Source organism: Vulpes vulpes, unplaced genomic scaffold, assembly GCF_048418805.1.
Source record: "Vulpes vulpes isolate BD-2025 unplaced genomic scaffold, VulVul3 u000000899, whole genome shotgun sequence".
NCBI classification, from domain to species: Eukaryota; Metazoa; Chordata; class Mammalia; order Carnivora; family Canidae; genus Vulpes; species Vulpes vulpes.
The window spans coordinates 2,746,734-2,774,071 of NW_027325780.1; the positions used below are offsets into that span (position 1 = coordinate 2,746,734).

General features: G+C 33.5%; 1 protein-coding gene across 4 annotated transcripts in view; it reads left to right on the forward strand.

Annotated features, from left to right (window-relative positions):
- CNOT6L (CCR4-NOT transcription complex subunit 6 like) overlaps nucleotides 1-27,338 on the forward strand; it is a 115,271-nt gene that overhangs the window by 64,786 nt on the left and 23,147 nt on the right. For all 4 annotated transcript variants that reach the window (XM_072745531.1, XM_072745530.1, XM_025998225.2 and 1 more), the window contains exons 5-8: nucleotides 1,920-2,009; nucleotides 12,311-12,379; nucleotides 15,015-15,172; nucleotides 17,255-17,409. In XM_072745531.1, the coding sequence (XP_072601632.1) occupies nucleotides 1,920-2,009; nucleotides 12,311-12,379; nucleotides 15,015-15,172; nucleotides 17,255-17,409 (472 nt within the window). The remainder of the gene's footprint in view (nucleotides 1-1,919; nucleotides 2,010-12,310; nucleotides 12,380-15,014; nucleotides 15,173-17,254; nucleotides 17,410-27,338) is intronic.

Genomic DNA, 27,338 nt, shown 5'->3' on the forward strand with positions numbered 1-27,338 from the left:
AGGAGTAATACTGATGTGTAAGATGTAGGAAGAGAGGAAGAGTCCTATAGTTTTATGATTAGGTCTCAGTCTTTTAATGGGCCTTTGAATTAGATATCCTGCTTCGTACTCTTTCTGCCCTAAATCAGGCTAGATGGACCTGGAGTGTGGAGTAACTTGAGCTTAAATGGTAAAACCTGTCCTGATTATACTCTGGTAAAACAGTTTTCTTTGCATGTAGGACTTAAGAAGAGCATTGCCCACTCTGTCTCCTTCCCCCACTAAAAGCAACAAGGGGAATTTTTCTGCAGACTGTATATTAAAAAGCCCAGGGGGCTCTTAGAGATAAAACTCAGGGAAGTGTTGGAGGTTCCTAAGACTGGATCCCTTTTGCTTTGTTTTTTTTTTTTTTTTTTTTTTTTTTTTTACACCTCTCAAGCTAATTTTCTGTAAGCCTCCAGCAATTTATCTGTTACAACTTAAAGTGTGCCAACTGATACTAGTTCCATTTCTGGGCTTCTGTGTCCAGTATTTTGCTGCCGCTAGACTGTGATTTTACATATCTCCCTGTTGTGTTCAGGGCAGCAGTTTGCCTTATAACTTCAGTTGTCGGGGCAGGAGTGACAACTTCTGAGTCCATATTGAGCCAGAGACCCAACTTCTATTCTCTAGACTAGAGTTCCAACTTGATATATGTTAAGATATCTTATCTAACTCACATATCTTTTGCTGTCTTCTACTTTATATCTTTCTCTTAGTGATACATTCTTGGTAGTTTCTTTGAATGTATTTTTTTCTGTTCACTAATTTTATTTTTAGCTGTGTCTGATGTACTGCTTAACTCATTGATCATAGTTTTTTCCCTTAGTACTTTGAGTTATATGTAATAAAATACCCAAATATTTTAGTAAGATTTTATTTATTTGAGAGAGAGAGAGAGAGAACATGGAGTAGCGTGGAGGGGCAGAGGGAGAGGGAGAAGCAGGCTTTCCATTGAACAGGGAACCCCACACAGGGCTCGATCCCAGGAACCTGGGATCATGACCTGGGCCAAAGGTAGACGCTTAACTGCTGGAGCCACCAGGTGCCCCTCTTATATTTCTTAAGGGAATATATAGACTATTAATAATAGCTTGTTGGGATCCCTGGGTGGCGCAGCGGTTTGGCGCCTGCCTTTGGCCCCGGGGCGCGATCCTGGAGACCCGGGATCGAATCCCACGTCGGGCTCCCGGTGCATGGAGCCTGCTTCTCCCTCTGCCTATGTCTCTGCTTCTCTCTCTCTCACTGTGTGCCTATCATAAATAAATAAAATTTAAAAAAAAATTTAAAATAATAGCTTGTTTGTTTTTTTTTATGTTTGATACATTTATACTGTTACTACTCAGATATTCCTGATCACCATTATGAAAAATTCTTATTTTCCTCTAATATTTAACTAAGTCATATATTTGTACAAGGTTTCCTTTTTAGTTGAAATGTCATCCTTTCTCCATATGTAATATAAGTATTCTAACTAGGAAGACCCTCCTTTTTTTTTTTATAGCGTTCATTCTTTCTTGTATGGACTGTTTGTCTTTCAGTTAGAATATTGTCTTCAAAGATAAATATAGAACTTATAAAGGTAAATTCAGGGTGCTGAGTTTTGATATTACTTCAGAATTGACTAAGATATATATACGTTTATATATGTGACTTTGGCAAACAAATTGTAGGTATATAGTATAAACAGTGAAATCTGGAAAGAAAGAACTTTTTTGAAATTTTTCTTTATGACTATCTTAAAGAGTCTTTAGATTCATATAATTTATTTAAATTTATGTAATAACAGATAAAATACTATAAAATTTACTTTAGAAAATTAGTATTTTGTTTTATTGTGTACATTTGTCTGGTCTTACAGTTGTAAGTCTTACATATGTTACTTTTGTATTCTGCTTTAGGCAATCCTTTATCACAGGATATTCTCAATTTATACCAGGACCCAGATGGAACCAGAAAGCTACTGAACTTCATGCTTGACAATCTTGCAGGTAACTCTTAATGACCAATCAGAGAACTCTGCATGTATTACTACTCGCTAATATGTCACATGTTGTTTAAGAGCATCTGACCATTTTTTAAAGCTTATCATAATTTTAGAGTTTCTCCTATTATTAAATCCCGTGGTAGTGGGACATTCTTTTCATATACTGAGTGCTTTCTGTTTACCAAGCAATATATTAGGAGCTTTAGTAACATTATCTCATTTAGTCTTTCTAAGAACCTAAGAGGTCTGAATTTTTACTGGTAATATACAGATGCAGGTTCTGAGATTCAGAGAATAAATTAGTTTTTCCAAGTTAACACAGGTGATTAATGCCAGAGCTGTGAACCCAAGATTCTCTTGCTCTTAATCCCAGATACATAGTTATTAATTGTTTGAATTTGATGCAGATTATGTGGATCCCATACACTGTACACATTTTTTGTGAATTCACTATACTATGTGGAAATTTGGAAGCAGGATTTTGATTAAGAACACCAGATGCACCTGACTAAAATAGTTGTATTCTAAGGAGTCTTTTAAGTATTTGACCCAAAACTTTTTCTTTTTTTGCTTAAGTACTCAAAATATGAGTAAAAGTATGTAGATGTTTAAATTCAGAGATTTTTCTTGGAATAATATAATGTCTTTCTAAAATACAGAATCCTGAAAAAGAGCTAGAGAACTCTAGATTCCAGCATGAGGTCATCATCACAATATGTTGTCTATATTCTTTAATTCTCTCCATCACAGAAGACATCTACATACAAAAATTTTAAAAAATAGTAATATTTACAATAATGTAAAACCAAATTAATACCATCTAAAATTTTTTGGCTGTAAAGACTAAAAGTTGATTAATGGGAGAGTTAATAAACTTGAGAGATCCTTTCTATAACAAATTAATAATATGGCTAAAAGTTTAATTTAGCTATATATAGAGTATGTGTACACTATTTCTTTCCTGCTTTAAAAATCCATATCTCCTTTGTCTAAATAGATGTACTCATTCATATGGCATGTGTGTGGGGTGTATGTGTGTATAATATTTTAGGAATTCTTCAGTGCTTTAGATACAAGTCATTTGGTGCTTTATATATTGCAGGTATCTTCTCCCATGCTATTGTTTGCCTTCCTTTTCTTAATTTGTCTTTTATTTTTATTTTTTTAATTTGTCTTTTGGTGAACAGAAAACATTTTAACATAATTGAATTCATTGATCTTTTCTATTATGGTATTACTTTTGTGTCCTATTTAAGAATTTTTTTCTACCTCAAGTTCAAGAATGTATTTTACTGTATCTAAAAATACCATATTTGGGGACACTTGGGTGGCTCAGCGGTTAAGCATCTGCCTTTGGCTCAGGGTATGATCTGGTGATCTGGGGTCAAGTCCCACATCGGGCTCCTTGCATGGAGCCTGCTTCTCCCTCTGCCTAGGTCTCTGCCTCTCCCCCCTGCCCCCATGTCTTATGAATAAATAAATAAATAAAATCTTTTAAAAAATACCATTTTTTGCTTGTAACATTTAAAACTAATATCTTACTAGAATTGAAATTTGAGTAACACAGGAGTCAATTTTCTTTTCTTTTCTTTTTTTTTTTTTTTTTACAGGAGTCAATTTTCATAACTTTTCCATATGTAGATTAAGTTGATCTTGAGCCATTTTTTGAAAAGACTGTTCTTTCATTAATGTTTTTTAGTGCCGGGCAGCCTGGGTGGCTCAGTGGTTTAGCACTTGCCCTCAGCCCAGGGTGTGATCCTGGAGACCAGGGATCGAGTCCCACATCAGGCTTCCTGCATGGAGCCTGCTTCTCCCTCTGCCTGTGTCTCTGCCTTTCTCTCTCTCTCTCTGTGTGTCTCTCATGAATAAATAAACAAAATCTTTAAAAAAGAGTTTTTTAGTGCCATCTTTGTCATAAATTATTGTTGTATGATGGGTTTATTTCTGATTTTTGTGTTTTCTGATCATTGCCGGTAGTCTTTATGGCAATATAACAATGTAATTATGATATTTTTATAAAATTCTTAAGATTCAATAGAGTAAGTCTTCTTGATTTGATTCTAAAGTCCAAGCTAGTTTTGGTGTTCTTCCTTTACCTTGTATTTTCATTAAAATTGTTGGAATTGGCTTTTCAAATTTCTCTCCTTCCCAAAAGTTAGAGATTTAGGTTGAGAATATATTAAATCTATAGATTGCTTTGGAAAGAATAATCAACAGGGCAGCCCTGGTGGCTTAGCGGTTTAGCGCCGCCTTCAGCCCAGGGCATGATCCTGGAGACCTGGGATCAAGTCCCACATCAGGCTCCCTGCATGGAGCCTGCTTCTCCCTCTGCCTCCCTCTCTCTCTCTCTCTGTCTCTGTCTCTATCTCTCTCTCTCTCTCTCTCTGTGTGTCTCTAATAAATAGATAAAACCTTTAAAAAAAAAAAAAGAATCAATATGTTTACAACTGGATCTTCTGATCTAACAACGTTGAATATTCTTTGATTTATTGTGATTTTTCTAATTTCTCTCTATTGAGTTTATGTTTCTGTGTAGTGGTCGTCATGTTTTTTTATTACATTTATTTTAGGTATTGATTTTTTTTGATGCCCTCATAAATGTTCTTTTCAAAAATGAATTTTATCTTAATAAGATTATTATTGCTTATTTATGGAAAATAGTTGGGTTTTGTATATTCTTGATTTCCAGGCACCTTGCTGAACACTTAAAATGCCTTTGGTAAATACATATTCAGCCACTTTGCTAAACTGTTTTTAATCCTAATGTATTTTTATTTCAATTTCTACGATTGTGTCATCTATGAATAATGACACTTTTATAACCCTCTAATTCTTATATCTTTTATTTCTTTTTTCTTTATTGTGCTTGCTAAAGATCACAGTACATGCTAACTAAAAGTAATGATAATTTATCTAATTTCAAAAATTACTAGCTTTTAATAATTACAATTAAATGTGACATTCACCATAATTTTTATATAGGTTAAGAAAGTTTGTGTGTGTGTGTGTGTGTGTGTGTGTGTGTGTATCCCTTATTCAGTTTACTAACAATTTACCTAGGATTTTTTGCATATGAGTTTGAGTGAGATTGGCCAGTAATTTTCTTTTCTTCAATATTCTTGTCAGGTTTTAGTATAAAGATTTTACTGGCATCATAAAATTTATTTTCTATTATTTAGAAAAGTGTATTTAAGAATGGTTTCTTTTTTTCTTAAATGTCTGGTAGAATATATCTGAGTCTGAGGTTTCTTTGAAGGAAGTTCTCAATTACTGATTTAATTTCTTTAATAACTGTAGTACTGTTCTGATTCTTCATTTCTCTTATCAGTTTCTGAAAGTTGTGTTTTTTGGTAATTTGCCCATTTTCTCTAAATCTTCAAATTTATTGACATAAAGTTATTCAGAATATCTTTTAATGTTTATTTGATATATAGTGATGATGTCTTTTTTACATACCAGATATTATTTATGTTGCTTTTATTTACTTCATGCGTAGAAAAAGACCGATTTTTAGCTTTATTGATACTCTTATTAATAAATAATAGTATCAGTGATTTTATTTTTTTAAATTTTTATTTTTTTAATTTTTAATTTAATTTTATTTATTTATGATAGTCACAGAGAGAGAGAGAGAGAGAGAGAGAGAGAGAGAGGCAGAGACATAGGCAGAGGGAGAAGCAGGCTCCATGCACCGGGAGCCCGACGTGGGATTCGATCCCAGGTCTCCAGGATCACACCCTGGGCCAAAGGCAGGCGCCAAACTGCTGCGCCACCCAGGGATCCCAGTATCAGTGATTTTAAATTTTTATTCCTTTGCCTTTCTTTGGGTTTCATTTGTTTTTCTTTTTTTAACTGCTTAACATCTAAATCATTAACTTTTGGACTTTCCTTTTTTTGGGTACCTGGGTGGCTCAGGGGGTTAAGCATCTGCCTTCGGGCTCAGGTCATGATCCCGGGGTCCTGGGATCGAGTTCTGCATTGGGGTCCCTGCTCAGCAGGACTCTGCTTTTCCCTCTCCCTCTGCTCTTGCTTGCCCCTCTCTCTCTCTCTCTCTCTCTCTGTCTCTCTCTCTGTCTCTCAAATGAATAAATAAAAAATCTTCGACTTTCCTTTTTTTCTCAAAGTATTTTTTTAATGTCTCCCTTTAAACATGGTTTTTAGCTGCATCCTTCAAGTTTTAATTGTATTATTTTCATTATCATTCAGTTCATGTTTTCTAAAAGCTCTCATCACTTCTTTTTAGATGAATCACTTAGAAGTGTCTTTATTTCTAGAGGAGTTGTTTTTCTTTGTCATTGAATCCTGGTTTAGTTGCATTGTGGTCAGAGTACTTTTAATTGGTTAAAATTTTTTAAATGTGCTATTTATTAGCCAGCACATGCTTAATTTTTCTAATTGTTAAGTATGTACTTAAATAGAATGTGTATTCTGTAGTTATTTGGTGCTGTTTTCTATAAATACAGCATTTGTTAACTGTTTGAATATGACATAGACACTTGGTAATTACTTTGTTTTTATTTATTATTGATAGAGCTTTGCTAAAATTTCCCACTTTAATTGTAGATTTGTTTATATCTTTTTAAAGATCTTATTTATTTGAGAGAGAGAGAGAGAGAGAGAGAGAGAGAGAGAGAGAGAAAAGCAAGAGAAAGCACAAGCAATGGGAGGGGCAGAGGGAGAGAGAGAAGCAGACTCCCCCATGGAGCAGAGAGGCTGACTCAGGTCTTCCTTCCAGGACCCTGAGATCATGATCTAAGCTGAAGGTAGACCTATAACAATCTGAGCCACCTGCATACCCCAGATTTGTTTATTTCTTACGGCTCTTGCAGGAATCAAAAAGATGAATTCTTTTATCATTATGTAATCACCTCCTTTGTTCCTCGTGTTTCTTTTTAATTACATATATTGAGGGTATATTTTCATGTATTTCATCTTTCTGGTTATTTGAAGTGTTTATCAGCTCCTGATGCTCTTCTTATTACTTTAATATTAGTATGGTTATATGAAAATACCTAGCTATGCAAATTCTTTTTGGTTAGAATTTGCACTATATATCTTTTTCTGTTCTTTTATGTTTAACCTTTCTGTTTCCTTATATCTTAGTAATTCCTTCTGTCTACTTATTTTGGGTTTATTTTGTTCTTTTTCTTGTTTGAAATAAAAACTTAAGAGTTTTGACTTGAAATTCTTCCTCTTTATAAATACAAGCATGTAGCATTATACATTTCCCTCTCAGAACTACATTAGCTAACCACAAATTTTGATATGTTGTGTATTCTTTCTGTTTAATGTATTTTTAAAAATTTCATTTGAAACGTCCTCTTTTACTCATGGATTATTTAGAAATGTGTTAATTTCTTGTTCTTTCTGTTACTCTTGTTTTATTCCAGTTTGGGATCAGTTGGAAAACATTCTACATTATTTCAGTTCTTTTAAGTTTGCTGGGATTTGTTTTATTGTCTTGGTGAATGGTTTTGTAAATGTAAATTAGATCATGTTAGTTAGTGGTGATGTTCCATTCTTCTATATTTTTTCTAGTTTTTTATCTCATATTGTTATAAATACTGACATTATAATGTTGAAATCCCCAACTGTAATTGTAGATTTGCATATTTTTCCTTTCAGCCCTATCAGTTTTTGCTTCATATATTTTGAAGGTATATTGTTTGGTATGTACATATTTAGAATTTATATTACATTTGATATGGTGGATTGAACCTTTTATCATTATGTAATGCCCTTCTTTGTTTCTAGTATTTTCCTTGCCCTTAAGTCTGCTTTATCTGTTGTTAATCTAACCACTCTGCTTTTTTTGGTTGTTGTTTAATACTGGCATGGTATTATCTTTTTCCTTCCTCCTTCAACTTTACTATTTTATTATATTTGATATGAGTTTCTTGTAGACAATATACAATTGAGTCAGGTATCACTTTTTTCTTATCTGCCTTGCCAAGATTCTGCTGTTTTAATTTGTATATTTAGATCATTTCATTTGAAGTAATTATTGATGCATAGAACTTAAGTCTGCCATTTTTTCAGTTTTCTGTTTCTTGTGTTTCCCTTTACTTTATCATTCTTGGTTTCCTGTGGGTTACTTAAATATATTTTAGAATTGTACCTTTTTAAATTTATGCTATCTTTGAGTATATTGTCTTCTGTAGTTTTCTTAGTGGTTGCTCTAGATATGACAATATATATATTTAGCATAGTCTACTGATAGTGGTGTTATCACTTTTAAGTGCCTTGTTGATGCCTTCCCTTTTATATGCCTTCACACTCCCCAATTTTATTAAAATATAATTGTCTGTAATCTTTCCTTGACTTACAGAGTACCACACAGATGTTATAATTTGTGCTTTAGCCATCAGGTATGATTTAAGAAGCTCATGTGGAGAGGATAGTCCATTGTGTATACCCCTAATTTTACTCATTGCTTGCTCTTTCTTTTTTGATGTTCCAGTTCTTTTATCATTTCCTTTCTGTTTAGAGAGCTTCTTTTAGCTATTTTTTAAGGGCAGTTCTGCTAGCCACGAAGTTTCATGGTTTTCCTTTTATAACATCTTTATTTCCCCTTGATTTCTGAAGGGAAATTTTGCATGATACAGAATTTGTGGTTTGACAGTTCTTTTCTTTCAGCACTTGAAAATGTGCCACTTCCTCTGGCTGCCATGGTTTCAGAAAAGAAACCCATTGTTCCCTGATAGGTAATATATCTTTTCTCTTTGATGTTTTTGAGATTTTTTTGGTCTTTAGTTTTCAGCAGTTTATGATGTGTCTTAGTGTGGATTTCTTTGGGTTTATTCTACTTGAAGTTTGCTCACCTTCTTGAATTTGTAGGTTATGTCATTTACCAAATTTGAAGCATTTTAGCCATTATCTCTTAGAATACTTTTAAAAGCCCATGTTCTTTCTCTTGTCATTCTGGATTCTGATTATATGAGTCATAGAGCTTTTGTTAGTCTCTCAAGCTCTGTTCATTTTTTTGCCACAGTTTATTTTCCTTTTAATTGTTAAGATGGAATACTCAGATTCACTCATTTTTTGGTTGTCTTTATTTTTGTGCCCTTCCAGTGAGTTTCATTATTTTGATTATTGTGATTTTCAGTTCAGTAATTTCATTCAGTAATTTCTTTTTCAGCAAGTAGAACTTCTGCTTCTTTGGGAGTTTTATTTTTTTATTTGTTTCAAGGGAATTTGTAATTACTTCTTGAAGCAGGTTTATGATGGCTGCTCTAAAATGTCTGTCAGATAATTTTAACATCTGAATCATCTCTGTGTTGGTCTCTGTTGATAGTCTTTTTCCACTTAATTTGTGATATTCTTGGCCTTTGGTATGACCAGTGATTTTCAGTTGAATCCTGGTTATTTCAAATGTTAAGTTTGGAGACTCTTGATCCTTTTTAAAATCAAATCTCAATTTTAGCAGACAGTTGCCCAGTTTAGATTTAGTATATGGGTTCTGTCAGCTGTTCCTGGCTCAGCTGACACCCTTACTTACCATGGGCAAATGAGGCCCAGTGCTTCTCGTCACTGGAGTGATGGGGTGGGTTGACTCTCTTAGACTCTGCTAGATTGCCACTAGCACATTGAATTACAACTGCCACTGAGTGTAAGTTTCCCACCTAATACTTGCTGCACTTCTTTTTGGCTTCACTGGCCAGAGAAATCATGATTTTCTTGCTGCCCTACTCCCTGCCCCTAATCTATTCTTCATGGCTCCAGGGCTGGTTGCAGGGCTGTCTAGCACCAGGTGTGGCATGTATGGGAGATAAAATGGGAGGATTACTGTTTTATCACATTTTAGGTATGATCCTGAGAGAGTTATTACTATGTTAACTACTGTCTCTTCTTTTCTATTCATGAGAACAGACTTATCTTTCATATTAATCCAAATTCTAGTACTGTGTCAGTTTAAACAGTCTTTATTTTATTTGATGGTTTGTCATATCACTGACATTGTAGTTTCATCTTAAGAACATTAAAGTACATGGCACACATGTATATATTATTCTCCTTGTAAAAAATGTTAAATTCCCATTAAGACCAAAATTTTCTTTGACCACTACCTTTAATTGCATGTCCCCTCCATCATAAGTAAACACACTTGTAAGTTGAGTGTGTGTTCTTGTAGGTATTTTTATAGACATTTACATATAAAAATTATGCCAGTAGAATTTGATAATACTACTTTTCCTGTGTGTTTTTAAAATGTTTTCTAATAAAACATATTCTATTTTATCATTATATATATATATTTTTTAAATATTTATTTATTTATTAGAGTGTGTGTGTAAGTAGGAGGAGGGGCAGAGTGCGAGAGAATGAGAGAATCCTCAAGCAGACTCCCTGCTGAGCATGGAGCCAGTGGGGTGCTTGATCCCTCACAGGACCCTGAGATCATGACCTGAGCTAAAATCAAGAGTTGGCCACTTAACCAACTGAGTCACTCAGGCACCCCATCATTATATATTTTCTAGTTGTTTTCACCCAGTATTTCTTATATAGCTTTCCATTTTAGCACACTTGTATCTCTGCTTTTTTTTCTTAAACTGTTGCATAGACTTCTGTAAAATGGGTATTAGCCATTTACCCTTGATTTTGCTGTTATAAATAATAATGTAGTGAATATCTGTTTGAATGCTTTTTTTCAAGTAGATAGGTCTGATCCCAGGAAATTAGAATTGCTGAGTCATAGGGACATATATGTTTAAATTTTAAAAGATGATCCAACTTGTCCTCCCAGGTAGCTGTACTAGTTTGTATTCTCACCAGCTGTGTATGCAAGTATTCGTTTTTTATCACCATTATCAATTCTGGTTATATTAAAATTTGGGGGACAGTCTGGATAAAGACATGCCCTCTCATCTTTATTTTTCTTGATTACTGGTTAGATACAGTGTTTTTTCATAGGTTTTTGGCTCTTTGGATATTGTCAGTGAATACTACACATTTTACTTATATATTGTGATGAATTAATTAAAATATATTGGCAAAGTTTTGGGAAGCACCAAAATGTCAGCATCACCTTACTGGTTTTATTTTGAGGATTTTTTGATTTCTGAATTTTTAACCATTTCCTGATAAGGAACCCAGCAGCTAGAAAGTTCCTTATTTACACTTCATTGTATTTATATATTGGGCTTTCCATTTTTTTAGATAGTTGTTATGATTGTGGCTTGGCACTCCTGGCAGGCATGATTGTTTTCCAGGATATTCAGTATGTTGATCCAGCTGGATGGTTTGTTCGTCATCTAATGATATCCTTCATTCCTTTCCTGACAAGATATGGAATATGCAAAAGAAAATGTTCATTCCACATTGTGAAAAGTATGGATGCTAAAACATGCATTCTTTAGATAGACTTTTGGAACACCAAAATGGCTAGTAAAGAGAAGCTTTTAAAGATCTTGGATACTCTGGTCAAAATTTCTGTGGCTGGATGAAGATAAGAGTGTTTTATTCTAAAGGAATACATTTCTCAGCTATTGCATACCCTGGGAAAATCTGCAAACTTGAATCTAATTGTCCTGTAATTGTAAATGTTCTTAAAGGGAAAAAAGTAAAAGGCTAGTTAAATCTTAACTTAGTGAATTTTCTCTCATCTGATAGTTGGGTAGGTTTTAGTTCTATAGTATTGATAACCATATCTGAGTAATTAATGTTTAACCAGTGCCTTCATTTTTTCTGTGAGAGAGGTGAGGGAGAGAATCCTTTTTCTTTTTCTTTTTTTTTAAGATTTTACTTATTCATGAAAGACACAGAGAGAGAGGCAGAGACATAAGTAGAGGGAGAAGTAGGCCCCATGCAAGGAGCCCAATGTGGGACTCATCCTGGGACTAAATGCAGATGCTTAACCGCTGAGCCACCCAGGCATTCCCAAGGGAGAGAATCCTAAGCAGACTCCCTGCTGAAAGCAGAGCCCAACTCGGGGCTTGATTCCAAGCCCCTGAGATCATGACCTGAGCTGAAATCAAGAGTTGGATGCTTAACTGACTGAGCCACCCAGGCACCTCGATCTTAAGGTTTTAAGTAGGTACTTCTCATAAATGCTGTGTAAGTAGAAATGTCAGTAATGAGTTTCCTAATGTTTTCATATATTCATTATGTTTTCAGCATAGGTCTGCTTGAACTTCCTTTGGCTTCTAAATCTTCTTTATGTTTCAGTATTAGGTTTTTAAGTCAGTTTGTGGGCCATTAGAGCTGAAGAGAAAACAGAAGTTGATTTGACATTATAAAGTAAATGATACTAATTTTAGAAGCACATGAAATTAACTTATGTTTAAAAAAGATTTTTCTTCTCCCTAGTTCATCCAGAGCAGCTTCCTCCGAGGCCATGGATTACATTAAAAGAACGAGACCAAATTCTGCCATCAGGTAAATAGTTTTCCTTAGTCTTCCTTGAATATTTTCAGAAATACTTGAAATGCATTTGGGCTTTGTAATATAAGTATAATAAACCTTCATTTTATGTCCACAAGGTAGATGAGCTTACTACTGATGGATAGATTTGAAAATAGAAAACCCATATTAGGGCCACATGTAGGAATCTTCTCTATCTTTCATAGTGATGGAGCTCTTGGTTTTAAAATTATTCCTTATAATGAAGCCTTCCAATAAGAAAATAAATAAAGCCTTCCAGGTGGCATCTTCACACAAGGTATTGGGTGACTTAAAAAAAGAAAATATGAAAAATAATGAATTTTCTTCCAAAAATTTTAAACTACTTCGGTACATTATCTATCTTGAGTGGGTAGAGTGATAACATTTATAAAAGAATAATTTAGATTGAGTCTATATTTGCTGTATTGGAACAAAATATAATGCCGGGCCAGTGGTGTAGAAATTGTAGAGCATGAATTTTTAATCAATTTAAAGATATGTTAGCATTTCTAGAACTGCAATAATGTAGAAAATATAAAGCTTTATCTTTTCAGTGGAGACTAATAAAGATTAGACATCATTTATAGTGCTTCTTACTGCTTATTAGACATTTTTTGATTAGGAATTCTACTTAAAATAAGTTATGAATTAGTATGTTTCCAAATGCCTTCTTTTTAATCACAAGAGTAAGTTTTCATTATATCCAGTTTCATTTTAAAATTCACAAATAAAAATTATATTGTTTTAATATGAAGGTTGAACCAGTCACTGAATACTGACACTTTAATAATTTTTAAAGGGTGAATTGCAGAACTTGTTATGTACTTTTTAAGCCCTTCTGTATGTGTGCTTTTTTTTAAAGTTAGAGGATTCAGAAAAAATTACTTGCTTTGAAATTAGGAAATGTAGGAAGTATATCATCTTCATGGTTCTGTTTGTATGTTAATAACACTGAGAAATACCAGCATATACAGTACAATTCTGTTTATTCCAGGGGCAGTGATCTTAAAACTACCACATGCTTAGTATCAGCCTTGTTCTAGGAGGCACTGTGTCCGTGTTGAATAACACTCCTATTAACGGGATACACATTGATGGTCTGAGTAAAAGGAATACTTAAGGTTTTATACAAAGCCTTGACATAGATGGATTTATTTTGTTTAGCCTTCCTTAATGCATAATTAATTGTTACCTTTCTGATTATAAAAACACCATATTCTGGTTCTTCAAAGTAATCCCTTTTTGAGCACTAATGAACATAATCTTGAAAAAAAGCCTTCCTCATACTGCATACCTACATTTTCATTAAGAAAAAGAATGACAGAAACATGATTTCATCCATCAGTTGAATTCTCAAAGTAATGTATCCTTGGGCCTTCCTTATTGAAAAATGAGAATGAATTTTTCTCAGGATTTGTTGTACTTTCTTAAGTAGAATCTGAGTGCTAAATAAAGTGGCTTTTACTACTGGTAAAAGTAGGGAGTTAGGGAGATGTTTATAATAACTTATGATTTATAGGTACAAAACGATAATGATTATTTTGTAAGAATCAGTACCAGATAGTGAAAAAGCTGACAGTGTACAAAATGGCCTCCAGTCAGATACCCAGGGAAGCACTGAACTGAGTTTCTCTTAATTTTGCCCCCATTTAGCTGAATCTTAACCAACCAACTTCAATCAAGTACTATTACTTTCATTATTTGGATTCCTCACCTTTTATTTAAGTATGTGATTTGCAACAATGCCTGCCCACTATAATCATCTGAGATGCTTTTTAAAAATATGAATTATCTAGACCCTAAATACACTAACTTAATTAGTCTTGAGCAGGGCCTTGGGTATGAGCACTTTTAAAAAATGCTGTACAAAGTGATTGTAATGGGTAGCCTGGATAGAGAATTACTGATAAAAAAATCAGGGCTTTTCAGGCTAATGTACATGTGATTCACCTGGGGATTTTGTCAACTTTCGGGTTCTGACTTAGTAGGTCTTTGTGGTACCAAAGAGACTGCATTTTTGAGTTCCTAGGTGATAACTGATGCTCTTGTTCTTCAGAGCACAAGGATATAAACCTTATTGTCCTATTAGTTTGGTCACAGTCCTTTTATAATCTAAGGGCATTTTAAAATGAGAATTCAGTTTCAGAAATGGATATATGATTTGGCAAAAAGGATTCACTTATAACTAAACTTTGTTATTAGTTCATATGCTTCTGGCTCAGAGCAGTAAGAGGCTCCCAAAAGTATTAATGTATATTTTTAAAAATTAATGAAGTTAGAGCCTTTTAATAAAACTAAAATTCACTTTTGTTCCATTTAGAGTTTGGTCAAAAAATTATGTACAATTAGCTTTCAGATTTAGAATTTGAATTTTTGTTAAAATAAATTTCCTAAAAATCTAAAGTATGAACTGTAAGTCTAATTCTAGTAATAGAATTTTGATGTGATGGATTCTAGTGAAGTCTTTGTAGATATAGTTTAACAGAATTTTGCCAACGGCATTCCACAATATTTAGGATAGGTTTGTGTGCCATGTGTGCTTGTGCAGGTATACACATGGTATTTCTTTTTTTAAAAAGTTGCCTAATTTTCTCCCTTTTGTCTTTTGTTTTTTTCTCCCAATTCTTAGCATCATTCACAGTTATGTGTTACAATGTGTTATGTGATAAATACGCCACCCGGCAGCTATACGGCTATTGCCCATCCTGGGCATTAAACTGGGAATACAGGAAAAAGGGAATTATGGAAGAAATTGTTAACTGTGATGCAGATATCATTAGTCTTCAGGTAAAACTATAGAAATTAGTTGTCTGGGGGCACCTGACTGGCTCAGTTGGTAGAGCATGCAACTCTTGATTTTGGGGTTCAAGTAAGTTCGAGTCCCACATTGCGTGTAGAAATTACTTAAAAATAAAATCTTAAAAAAAATTTAAAAAAAGAAATTGAAACTTAAAGGTGAACTTAGTTCTTACTTCTGGGAGAGAGTCTGTATTCAAAACAAAATTCAAAAGGAATTGTTTTCTCTCCTCTTAAAAAGGGCAATTTTAATAAGCATATAAGATATTTGCGCAGTGAAACTATTTTGCTAAGTATAACCTTCCCCCTATACTCATTTACTATTAAGTGAAAATAATCTTATCCATTATTCATGTTAACAGTTCATCTTATGAAGAGATCATTGGTATTGTAGAAAGAGAAAACTGCAGAAGGTTGTGTCTTAGGAATCTAAATTTAACTTACAGACTCTGTAAAAAAAAAAAGAATTATTTGTTCACTATTCCTTAATGATAAACATTGTAAACATTTAAAAATACTGTGCTATAAATCATGCATTTTTGTGTTATTTTAAAAACCATATCTGAAATTTAGACATTTGTGTTTTATAACACTTTATTATAATGAATTAAACTGAAGAAGCACCTTTCTGTTGAAATTTGTGTTTTAGCACTTCTTTTCAACACTTAGCTAATGAATAGTCAAGGTTTCTAGATAGTGTTTAGTAATTTTTTCTTAGCAACTTTTCAAAGCATGTTACATGTTTATGAAGGTATTTAAAAATTTTAAGTGATATAATTTCATAACTGCTTTTTAGCATAGCCTGAAAAAAGGTATTATTTTTTAAACAACTTTTTTTTTTTTTTTTTAACTAGAGTAGCTTGATAATTTATGTTGGCTATGGTTAATATGATTTCCTGAGAAATAATAAACATCTTCAAACATTAATTTTTCTTCTAAAAACAGAACTGACATTAGAATTGGGGGAGAGAAGGAGGCAAAGTCAGCCTTGTTGTAGTTACTTAATTGTCCTTTTTTAAAATTTAGTATTCGCGGTAATAATAGCCTCACATTCTTCTAAGCATAGTTTGAAGGATAAAAATGTCATAATTTAAGAAGCATTTTTTTATTGTAAAGGTAATAAGGTAATACTGTAGAATAAAATGTTCATTCTAGAAAAATTGAATATTTTGGAAAAAATATAAAGGATGATGGAGGAAAACACCTAATGTCATAATCCAAAAATAGTTTCTCTGTTAAAACTTCTGAAATATTTATTGCACGTATTTTTTAATTCAATTTTCCTATTTATTTACAGATATATTTTCAAAATAGATTTGAGATCAAACTATTGTACTCAATGCACTTTCTATATTACTAAAATTCTTCATGCCGATTCATTATATGAATAATTATTTATTGATTTAGCATTTTCTCTATGTCTGAAATTTAGGCTATTTATTAGTTTTTACTGTTATAAAATCATGTTATGAGCATTATATAAATCATTATCTTCACATTTGATTATCTCATTTGGAAAGATTGGTTAAAAATATTTTATGGGTCCAAGAATAAAATAGTCTAACTTAAAAGTACTGGATTAACAGGGACCATTGGAATGATTGGTGTTCAGGTACCTAAAAATTCCTTAGAGTAGAACTTTTTCTTGATAGATGTTAAACTTCTCACTTTTGGGTATCATTCCTTTCTATCACAGTTGAGAAAGATAAATAATTTTAAATATTATACCTCTGTATAAAATTGACTATTCCCTACTGCTTAATCTGGAATATGTCCAGTTTTACTAGTTTTGATAAATTGAAGTATGGTAGAATGAACTCTAAACTGGGACGAAAGAGAGTTGGGACCAACTAGCTATGTGAGCAAGAAAAATCATACCAATAGGTCAGGTTCTTTGAGTTTTAAAAGCTGCCATTGTGACATGGCTGCTGCTAGGAATAAGGTTAGAATAGATAATATTTGTTATGTGAATTATTTTAACTTAGTCACATTTTACTCATAATGCTGAATATTTTTATATCTTAATCAGTGTTTTCCTCTGTCATTTTGATGACAACTTTTCTTTCACCTCAGGAAGTGGAAACAGAGCAATACTTCACTCTCTTTCTGCCAGCATTGAAGGAGCGTGGATACGATGGATTTTTTTCTCCAAAGTCACGTGCCAAAATCATGTCTGAGCAGGAGAGAAAGCATGTGGATGGTTGTGCAATATTCTTCAAAACAGAAAAGTGAGTTAAGGAAACAAAGCATAATAGTGCATACTTATTTCTTTAACACACAAATTAGCAAAAAGTTAGAGAGCAAGAGATGTAAAAATTAAAAACTCTTGGTAATGTTATATTTCTTAGGCTGTGTATTAGAATTAAGAATCTTTATTTTACTTAGTGCTTTATTGCCAAATTACATAAAAATTTTGAGAGGTGTATACTTGAGTATAGTGTTAGCATGGTATTTCCAAATATGTTTTCATGAAGTAAAATACTAGTTCTACTATAAAAAAAGAAAGCATAGTACATTTTAAGATTTGAAATGAGTGGTGTGAGTCTCTCTGTTTTAAGGTTGGCTTTTTTCAGAATCCTTAATTTTATTAACCTTTTTCAATTCACATTTCATATATTTAATCATTTATTCACTAAATGTTTACTGAACGTTTGCTTTATGACAGGTGCTGTGCTAGTAAAAAAAAGGCACAAAGACAAGACATAGTTCCTTATCCCACTAGAGTTCTAGTCTAGTAGGAAAAGGTAATCATATAAGAAAATCAAAGTAAAAAAAGGTATATATAAGATGGAGATTTGCATAGATAGATGAGGGAGGATGGAAGAGAAACACAGCCTATGGAGGTGGAGAATTAAAGGATTGAGATAGGACAATGGAAAACAGTCATCAGACACACAGAAAACAGAATTTGTGTTTTTTGGGGGGTTAATATGGTTGATTAAGTCAGCGGTGAGAATATTCTGAATCTGCTTAATAAAATACATAAATGATCTTATAGAAGCCTTTGTTATCTTGTGTACACTGGATTTAGGAACCTGCATTTCCTACTGGAGGGTGTAGAGCCACAACACACTCAGAAAGTGGTCTTCTTTTGAGTGCTGGCTGAGCCTGAATGTTACAGGCATATTCCTTAGTTATCATCTTGAGGAAAAGAGAGGAACATATTTTTGCCTCAGAAAGGCTGCCAGTTTAGGAGTGGAAAATATGAAGGAATCTCCAATAGAAGACTGAAATGTGTAAAGTCTGATCGAGGTTAAATCATATGGTTAGTAATTTGGGTTTGATATGTTAGATAGGGAATCATCTACTTATAGGATAAGCATATACTGTATTCCAGTATTGTCCCTTTATTAGTACCAGTTATAACAAAGCCAGTTACATGTTTTATTGATACAGGCATATTACTAGCATGTTATGTTAAGTATATGAATTAAGTGAATTTGAAAGATACTTGGCCTACTTTTCTCATTTATTTGTACCTACTTCCCTATATTTTTTGTGAATTTTTGTTTATTTTACTCTGTGAATTTTGAGTAGAGATATTCTCATTTTGGCTAATAATTAGTACATAGCCCCTAAAGTATTTGAGGTTAGAATATACTAAATTCTTCTAGTTGGTGATTTTTGTTTTATGAATTTCAGAATAGCAATAGATACTACTTCGTAGTAATGTTAGGCCTTTTATTTTATGGATTCTCTTATTTAATTTTTAAAGCAAGCCTCAGAGCTAGAGGTAGAATTGTATCCTCATTTTTATAGATGAGGAAACCAAGGTACAGAAAGTAGTATGGCTCCATAGTCAGTGCTTTTAACCATAGTGCTAAACTGAATTTTTAGGTTTCTTGTTGATCTTCCATTATTGCTTGTACGTCTTAGAAGGTTGCCTCACTTAGAAAAATTACCTTGAATTTGTTGTTTGTTACCTATATTCATATATACATTTACTTCAAACACCATAATTGAAAAAAGAGTACTGGTAATATTAACATAAAACATCAAGTTCTTTTTCCATTTGCCATTGTTTCTTCCCAAAGGAAGATAATATACTTTTTATCATTCCCTTCACAATTTGAGAGGAAAATCTAAAATGCCTTGATAATTTACTAGAGATGATTAAGATTAACTAACAAATATGACTATTGTCTAGGGGAACTTTAAACAATTAAGTATTTGAAAATCGATGCTTGAATTATTAAAAATGCTATGAATTAGTTAAGGGATGAACACATAGGAAATACTTAGGTGCATCATTAGATTTTCTTCCAGACATCAACTCTTTTTGCCTGAATAATAACCTGGATCTAGTAACAGATTAATATCTTTATTATATTCTCTTCTGAGTAGTATCAAATAGTTGTTGATGTCATAGGACCTAACTATCCAATGCCAAACTATTTGAAATTTAATACAAAGTATACTACCATGTTTATTCTACTCTTCCTTCAGGTTGGAGACATAATACAATGCAAAGAAAAGAATTGTGAAGCCTGGTGGTTCTCCTACTTATGTAGCTATAAAACCTTGAATGAGTCACTTACCCTTTCCGGGCTTATTTCCTCATTTGTATATATTTGTATATTACCATCTAAGATAATTTCTTTATGTAGTTAACAAAACTGACAAAGTCAAAATATAGCTGTAGGAAGAATACTTAGTCTCATTCTTCTAAAACCCCAGAGTATCTCATAATTCCTAATCTTCATTGATGACAGTTTTTCCCTTTATGGAAGACGGTGGTACAGAGTAGGTAACAATAAATAGAAACTATAATAATTACAGTTTTTAGCAAAATGCTATAATAAGAATTTCTTATCTATTTCTAAAATAGAATACAATAAAATAATATACTTGCAGTATATTCATTGTAGTTTAGTCTTCGGGGTTTCAGAAAGCACTTTAAGATTTGGCAGGACCTTTTGGTTATCATGACAAATTTTTTTGGGTGGTTAGATGCATGGATACCAGAAAATAAAAGTTTCAATTCATAAAATTCTAGAAGTTAGCATTTGCTTGTCCTTTATCTCAGTAACTATTATCTTAAGTGCAAAGTATTTTATAAACTACATAGATGGATTTTTTTGTTCTTGTGTGTATACAGAAAGACTGCTACTATAGATAACTTTTTTAGACTCAGAAACTTAAATTTCCTCTTACCATATTTTGTATACTTAGCAGTTAGTAGAAATGGGCTTGGATCCAGATGCACAATTGAAAATGGAGAAATTGAAAATGGAGAAATTGAAATTGAAAATGGAGACAAATGGAGACGAAGATCTAGATACTAGACTTATTTGCTGTTCCTGAAGTCTTATATACTGTTTTGCTTGCTCATAGTTGGCATTCACCAGTTGGCATCACAGCCCATAAAATTACTTCTAGATCACAAGCTAGGGAAAAAAAATGAGCTATCTCATTGTTCTGTTTGAAGCACTGTTTTGGACATGTTTTTCCTGTATTTGAAAGATTCAACCTAATAATCTTTCTCAAATCATGTAAGAAGGGTGTGGGGTCTTTGGTTTTTGATTATGTCAGTCTTTATTATATATGATGTCTTTAAGCCCATTTAACTTTCTATCAAATAAGACTTTCAGGAGGTAAATAGGAGAATTCTTAGACTGAAAAAAAAGCATGAAGATTAATGCTTATAGCATCTGCGTTCTACATATACAATAGGAATGATAAAATGAATTTAAATAGAGACAAGTTACAAGATTTTACATGTTACCAAGGCTTGATGGTTTAGATTAGTGAGTGAAAAGTAACTATAAACCAGTATGTTTTATTCCAAACAAACATCTAATAGAAGGAATGAGGAAGATATCCCTGTATGTCAAAATGTCACCTATGAGACAAAGTCAAAGCATAGCAGAGTGTGTTTGGTTATGTGTCGGAGGGGGAATTAAGAAATAGTATTAGTAAGGTAGTATGGATGGAAAATGGATAATTATTTCTTGTTATATTATGAATATATTATAAATACAGTGTAACACAAAAACAAGACAAATTGTAGGAGACTGCAATGATCTGCACTAGTGCTGGAGATTTCCTTAAGGTAGAGTACCTGAAAAGTTTTTACCATGCAAGAAGCATATCTTGCTCTTAATTCTCACTGTAAAGAAGGAACTTTCTTTGATTGCTTAGTTCTCAGCTATCTCTTTGGTTCTTCAACTACTGGTGAAGGGGCATTTGGATGGTGCAGTTGGTTAAGCATCTAACTCTTGGTTTCAGCTCATCAGGGTTGTGAGATGAAGGCCTGCATCAGGCTCTGCACTCCGCTTGGAGTCTATTTAGGATGCTCTCTCCCTCTGCCCTTCCTCCTCCACCCCCACCCCCACATGTGTGCTTGCTCTCTCTCTAATAAGTAAATCTAAAAAACAAAACAAATAATTGGTGAAGCTGAAATGATAAGATTCAAGAATTTGACCCTGTCCTCTTTCGTATTTGTAAGGGCCAAGGAAGGGAGTGTTAGTTATAAGGATGTACATACTATACTTCGTTCAGGAAAACTGTGTTTATTTTTCTGAACTTTTTGAAACCACAGACATTAAAAAGCTGATACTTTAAGAAGATTGGAAGTAAAAGTCAAAAGTGAGGCAATACAATCATTAATTATACCAATTAGGAAGTAAGTTGAAGGGTAGGTAGAAGCATGTCATAAACTGAATAATTGTTCAGGATTCATTTTTAAATGAAGAAAAGTCAGTAACCAAGCATGTATTTTAAAAACAACTTGGCTGAATCTGTGATCTTTGCTAAGAAGACTAAGAAAAAGCAGAGGCTTGGTGAAAATGCTTAGGCAATGAGAAGGATATTTTAAATACCATGCACTGTAAAGAAGGGATATACCCATTGTGAATTGTATAATCACTAATTGAGGGTCAAGGTAAAAAACAGCTGTACAACTTCTATTTTGCTTTCATGATCTCTATTGAGAATTATCTTCAAAGTGGAAAGACTAAAGACGAAGTGAAGAGGAGATTGGTAAGCCAAGAGTCACTAAACTGCCTGAACTAGTTAGGTTTCCAAATCAAGATAATTACATTCCGTGGTAATAAAAGATCTTGCAAAAGTATGACTACAGAGCTGACATGGGTAATCTATTATGAATCTTGAAGTGTAGGAGAAGTTCCTAGGATATTGAAAATGAACAAACCTATCTTATTTTTCAAAAAGATAAGGTAGTTTGATGTTCCCCAATGGAAGGGAGCAGGAAAGAAATCAAATTGGGCATAGAAAACAGAATTGTGTTATAAGCCTACAGCCTCAGCTGATCCTGCCTGTTAGCTTTGGAGCTAAAATGGTCTGTGAGAGTTAACCCAGGAGGGATCAAAATCCCTAAACTTTTATCTTTTGTTTTCGATGTATAACTGGATGTAGATCACTCCTGGAAGTACTTGACCTTGAGTGAGGTAGCTTTTTGCAGCTGGAGCAATTCCTGAAGGGTTGATGAGGAATCTGGACAGTGTGTTTCATATTCATCCCTTTGCAAAGTTTTTGCAAGTTATAGGATTAAAACATACGAAGTACCTATCACAAGTTTTTTTTTTTTTTTTAAGATTTTATTTATTTATTCATGAGAGACACAGAGAGGGGGCAGAGACATAGGCAGAGGGAGTGGCAGGCTCCATGCAGGGAGCCTGATGTAGGACTTGATCCTGGGACTCCAGCATCACTCCCCGAGCCGAAAGCAGATGCCTAACTGCTTAGCCACCCAGGTGTCCCCCTATCACAATTTTGACACAAAGTAGATATATCCTCAGTAATGGGCAGCATGTATTATTTTTATTATTGGTTCTGTCCTATTGAGAATTTCGATTATTTAAGAGAAGACCAATAAACACACATAAGATTTGTGAGAACCAAAAGGAGGGAGGGATATTTAATCTTTTAGAAAAAAAGAATGAAGCTTCAAAGTGTCCTAATCAGTGACTTCTCTGACATCAGCAATAGCAAATTTTTTCTAAATAGGTCTCCTGAGTCAAAGAAAATAAAAGCAAAAATAATTATTAGGGCTATATCAAAATGAAAACTTCTGCACAGCAAAGGAAATAGTCAATAGAACTAAGAGGTAAACTATAGAATGAGGAAAGATATTTGCAAATGACATATCAGATAAAGGGTTAGTATCCAAAATATATAAAGAACCGTACAACTCAACACCCCAAAAAACCAAATAATCCAATTAAAAAATGGGTAGAAGACATGAACAAATATTTCTGAAAGATGACATACAAATGGCCAAAAGGCACATGAAAATATGCTCATTGTCACTTATCAAGGAAATACAAGTTAAAACTACAATGAAATGTCACCTCACACTTGTCAGAATGCCTAAAATCAACAACACAAGAAGGAACAGGTGTTGGTGAGGATGTGGAGAAAGAGGAATCCTCTTACACTGTTGGTGGGAATGCAAACTGGTGCAGCCACTCTGGAAAACAGTATGGAAGTTCTTCAAAAGGTTAAAAATAAAACTACCCTATGATCAAGCAGTTGCACTACTGAATATTTCTGAAAGACTACAAAAAACACCAGTTCAGAGGGATGCATTTTACCCCTATGTTTATAGAAGTACTATGTACAATAGCCAAGATATAGAAGCAGACCAAGTGTCCATTGATTGATGAATAAAGAAAGATTTGGGATGTGTGTGTGTATCTGTGTATGTAATGGAATATTATTCAGCCATGAAAATGAATGAAGTCTTGTCATTTGCAAGGACATGTATGGAGCTAGAGATTATTAAACTAAGTGAAATAAATCAGAGAAAGACAAACACAATATGATTTCACTCATATTTGGTATTTAAGAAACAAAACAATTAAGCAAAGGGAGGAGAAAGACAAACCAAGAAACAGACTCTTTAACTAAAGAGAAGAAACTGATGGTTACCAGAGGGGAGGAGATAAGTGGGGGGATGGGTGAAATAGGTGATGGCTGTAAGGGAGTACATTTATGATAAGCACTGGGTGACATATGAATTGTTGAATCACTATATCATACACCTGAAACTAATACAACACTGTGTATATTAACTGACTGGAATTAAAATAAAAATTTAAAAAAATAATAAAGTATCCTTAATATGAGTGGCTTACTGAGAGTGGCTGAACTAATGAATAGAAAGTCATGAAATGATACTCAACAGAAATAAAGTGGCTACATTTAGATTATTAAGGGAAGGGAAAGAGGGAGGGATACAGTCATTTGAGAGTACAGAGAAATATTTATATGTAAAAATGTTCATAATGGCATTAGTTATAATAGCTCAAATCAGAAGCAATTTAAATGTCTGCCACAGAATGTTAAATTATGGTGAGTCTGTATAGTGAACTATAATACATTTCATATATACTGGTTTTGAATATTTAATTTTATGTCCTGATAGAATGTTTATTAATAACCAGAATATAAAATTATAGAGTATTATCATAATTGTATAGGAATATTTGCATGAAAATGCATGGAGAAAGGTCTGGGGAAATATATTGACTTGTTAGGATATTTGGTTGCAGGCAACTCTCAATTTTCTTTGTATTTTTGCTTGTTCCCAAATCTGTGCAATATGTATATTGCACATTTTTTTCCCCACTTATTTGTTGATAAGCATTTATGAAATGCGGGACTGGAGAGACCTGGTTTAAGAGGGAAAAAGTCCAGGAAGTTTTAGTTACATCTTAGTTCTCATTTGGTTTATGATTAATATGGCTTTCCCCAAAGTGCAGTTTCAGTCTTTATTAACAAAAATACGGTCCAAAATGAAGACCGCACTAGTTCATTTATGCCCAATTCTAGATACTGTACCTTTGGGAAAACTTGAGATGTTCAGGTGAACAACTGTCTCACACCATATATCATATAAAGAATTGGCCATTTCTGGGACACCTGGATGGCTCAGTGGTTGAGCATATGCCTTTGGCTTAGGTCGTGATCCTGGAGCCTGGGTATCGAATACCCTATCGGGTTCTCTGCAGGGAGCCTGCTTCTCCCTCTGCCTATGTCTCTTCCTTTCTCTCTCTCTCTGTCTCTCATGAATAAATAAATAAAATATTTTTTAAAAATTGGCCATTTCTTAGAAAAGATGTGATTGGATATTTAAAGTAGTGGCAAGTAGAAGAGATACTAGGTTTTATTCTATATTTGCTTAAGGAAAATATCTAGATCTAGATTAAATGGAAGTTAGGTAAGGGGAAACAAATTCTGGTTAACAAAGACATTTCTAACTCTTAGATACCCCCCCCCCCCCCATAACAACCTGACTTTGGTAGAAGTAAAATATTACTAACAATATTTACCATTAAGCAGGATTTTTATACTTTTAAAAATATATATTTATTTATTCATGAAAGACACACAGAGAGAGGCAGAGACACAGGCAGAGGGAGAAGCAAGCTCCATGCAGGGAGCCCAATGTGGGACTCGATCCCGGAACTTGAGCCAAAGGCAGATGGTCAACCACTGAGCCACCCAGGTGTCCCTTTTTATACTTTCTTACAAGGTTCCTGTAAATACACCTTAAGAGTTCTGTAAATATTTAGAATATATTTCAAAAAGTAAATACAAATAAATTATAATTTTAAAATAATATATTCACTCAAATGTTTCAAATACCAATTTTTAACACTTTGGAAATTAATAATATGTGTTGGATGTGCTGCTTAGTTGAATTGTTTTGGTGTAGACCTCTGAATCAAGTTTTTGCCTACATGCTAAGGCTCTCTGAGTTCAAGGTCAGTTATTTGCAAATTATATCTGTGTGTCTCTGTGGATCAGGATTTTTATTAATACTTTATAACCCAAACAAAAATGCAGAAATACTACTCAGCCATTAGAAATGACAAATACCCACCATTTGCTTGGACCTGGAGGGACCTGGAGGGTATTATGCTAGTGAAATAAGTCAATCGGAGAAGGACAAACATTATATGGTCTCATTCATTTGGGGAACATAAAAATTAGTGAAAGGGAATAAAAAGGAAAGGAGAGAAAATGAGTGAAAATACCGGTCAGTGAGGGTGACAAAACATGAAAGATACCTAATTCTGGGAAATGAACAAGGGGTAGTGGAAGGGGAAGTGGGCAGGGGGTTGGAATGACTGGGTGATGGGCACTGAGCAGGGCACTTGGCAGGATGAGCACTGGGTGTTATGCTGTATGTTGGCAAATTGAGCTCCAATAAATTAAAAAAAAAAAGAGATCTACACTACAGCCTGTAGAAAATTAATCTTCCAAGAGGAAAGAAAGACATGGTTTCCAGAGAAGACTCTTAAGCATTTTGAATGAATAAAAGAGGTTCTGCTTACGAAAAAGCAGAAATAAGTTGGGTGCAGGGACTGATAACAAGACTATGATCTATACCCTTCGATTTGAAATTTTTATACTCATAAAAACATATTGTTTTCAGTGATTGATTTAGTCAAACATAATACTTTATGTACGAGAATCTTACCAGAAATTGTTTGAAAAAGATGTTCTACTGCTTAGATGTTTGGAAAAGTCTGGTATGGAGGATCGTCAAGTCTACCTAGAACATACTTTGAATCTTCCTTCTCTTTATTACTCTTGCCCTTGTTCTTCTCCATGCATGAGAACTTCAGAATTGGGGCAGGGAGAGGAGTACTGTTTTTATCTAGCACAGTGTCCTGCAGCATAGTAAGATTTTAGTCTGTATTTATAAAGAGATGAATACATGCTTCAGTTTCAAAGCTAGGAGGAAGATGGGGTGGAAGCCTGTTAAAAGAACAAAGGTGTCTTCTGTCCACATAGTACTTAGGGAAAAGTAATTATATTTAGTTGGTTTTGGCCATTTATAAATATCTTAGAAACCTAATAAAACTAGGCTGTAAGTGGTTAAATGGCTTGCCCTAAAGTCTTACTGCTATTAAATGTCAGTGCTAGATTCAATTCTATTAAGTCCTATAAATCTACAATACTTAGCTTGGAAGTAAAGAAAGAAAATACTATTCATGCAGAAACTATACAGGGAGAGTCATTTTTCACCTTATAGAAGCTGTCTTTCTGAACCCTTACATATGTTTAACTCCACCTTTTTATAGTAAAGATCAGATGAAAAAAATGGCTTCTCCTTAGTTGAGATATGGGTGTGACAAATAACTTTCTTGTGTGTGTGACAAATATCTTTTTTTTTTTTTAAAGA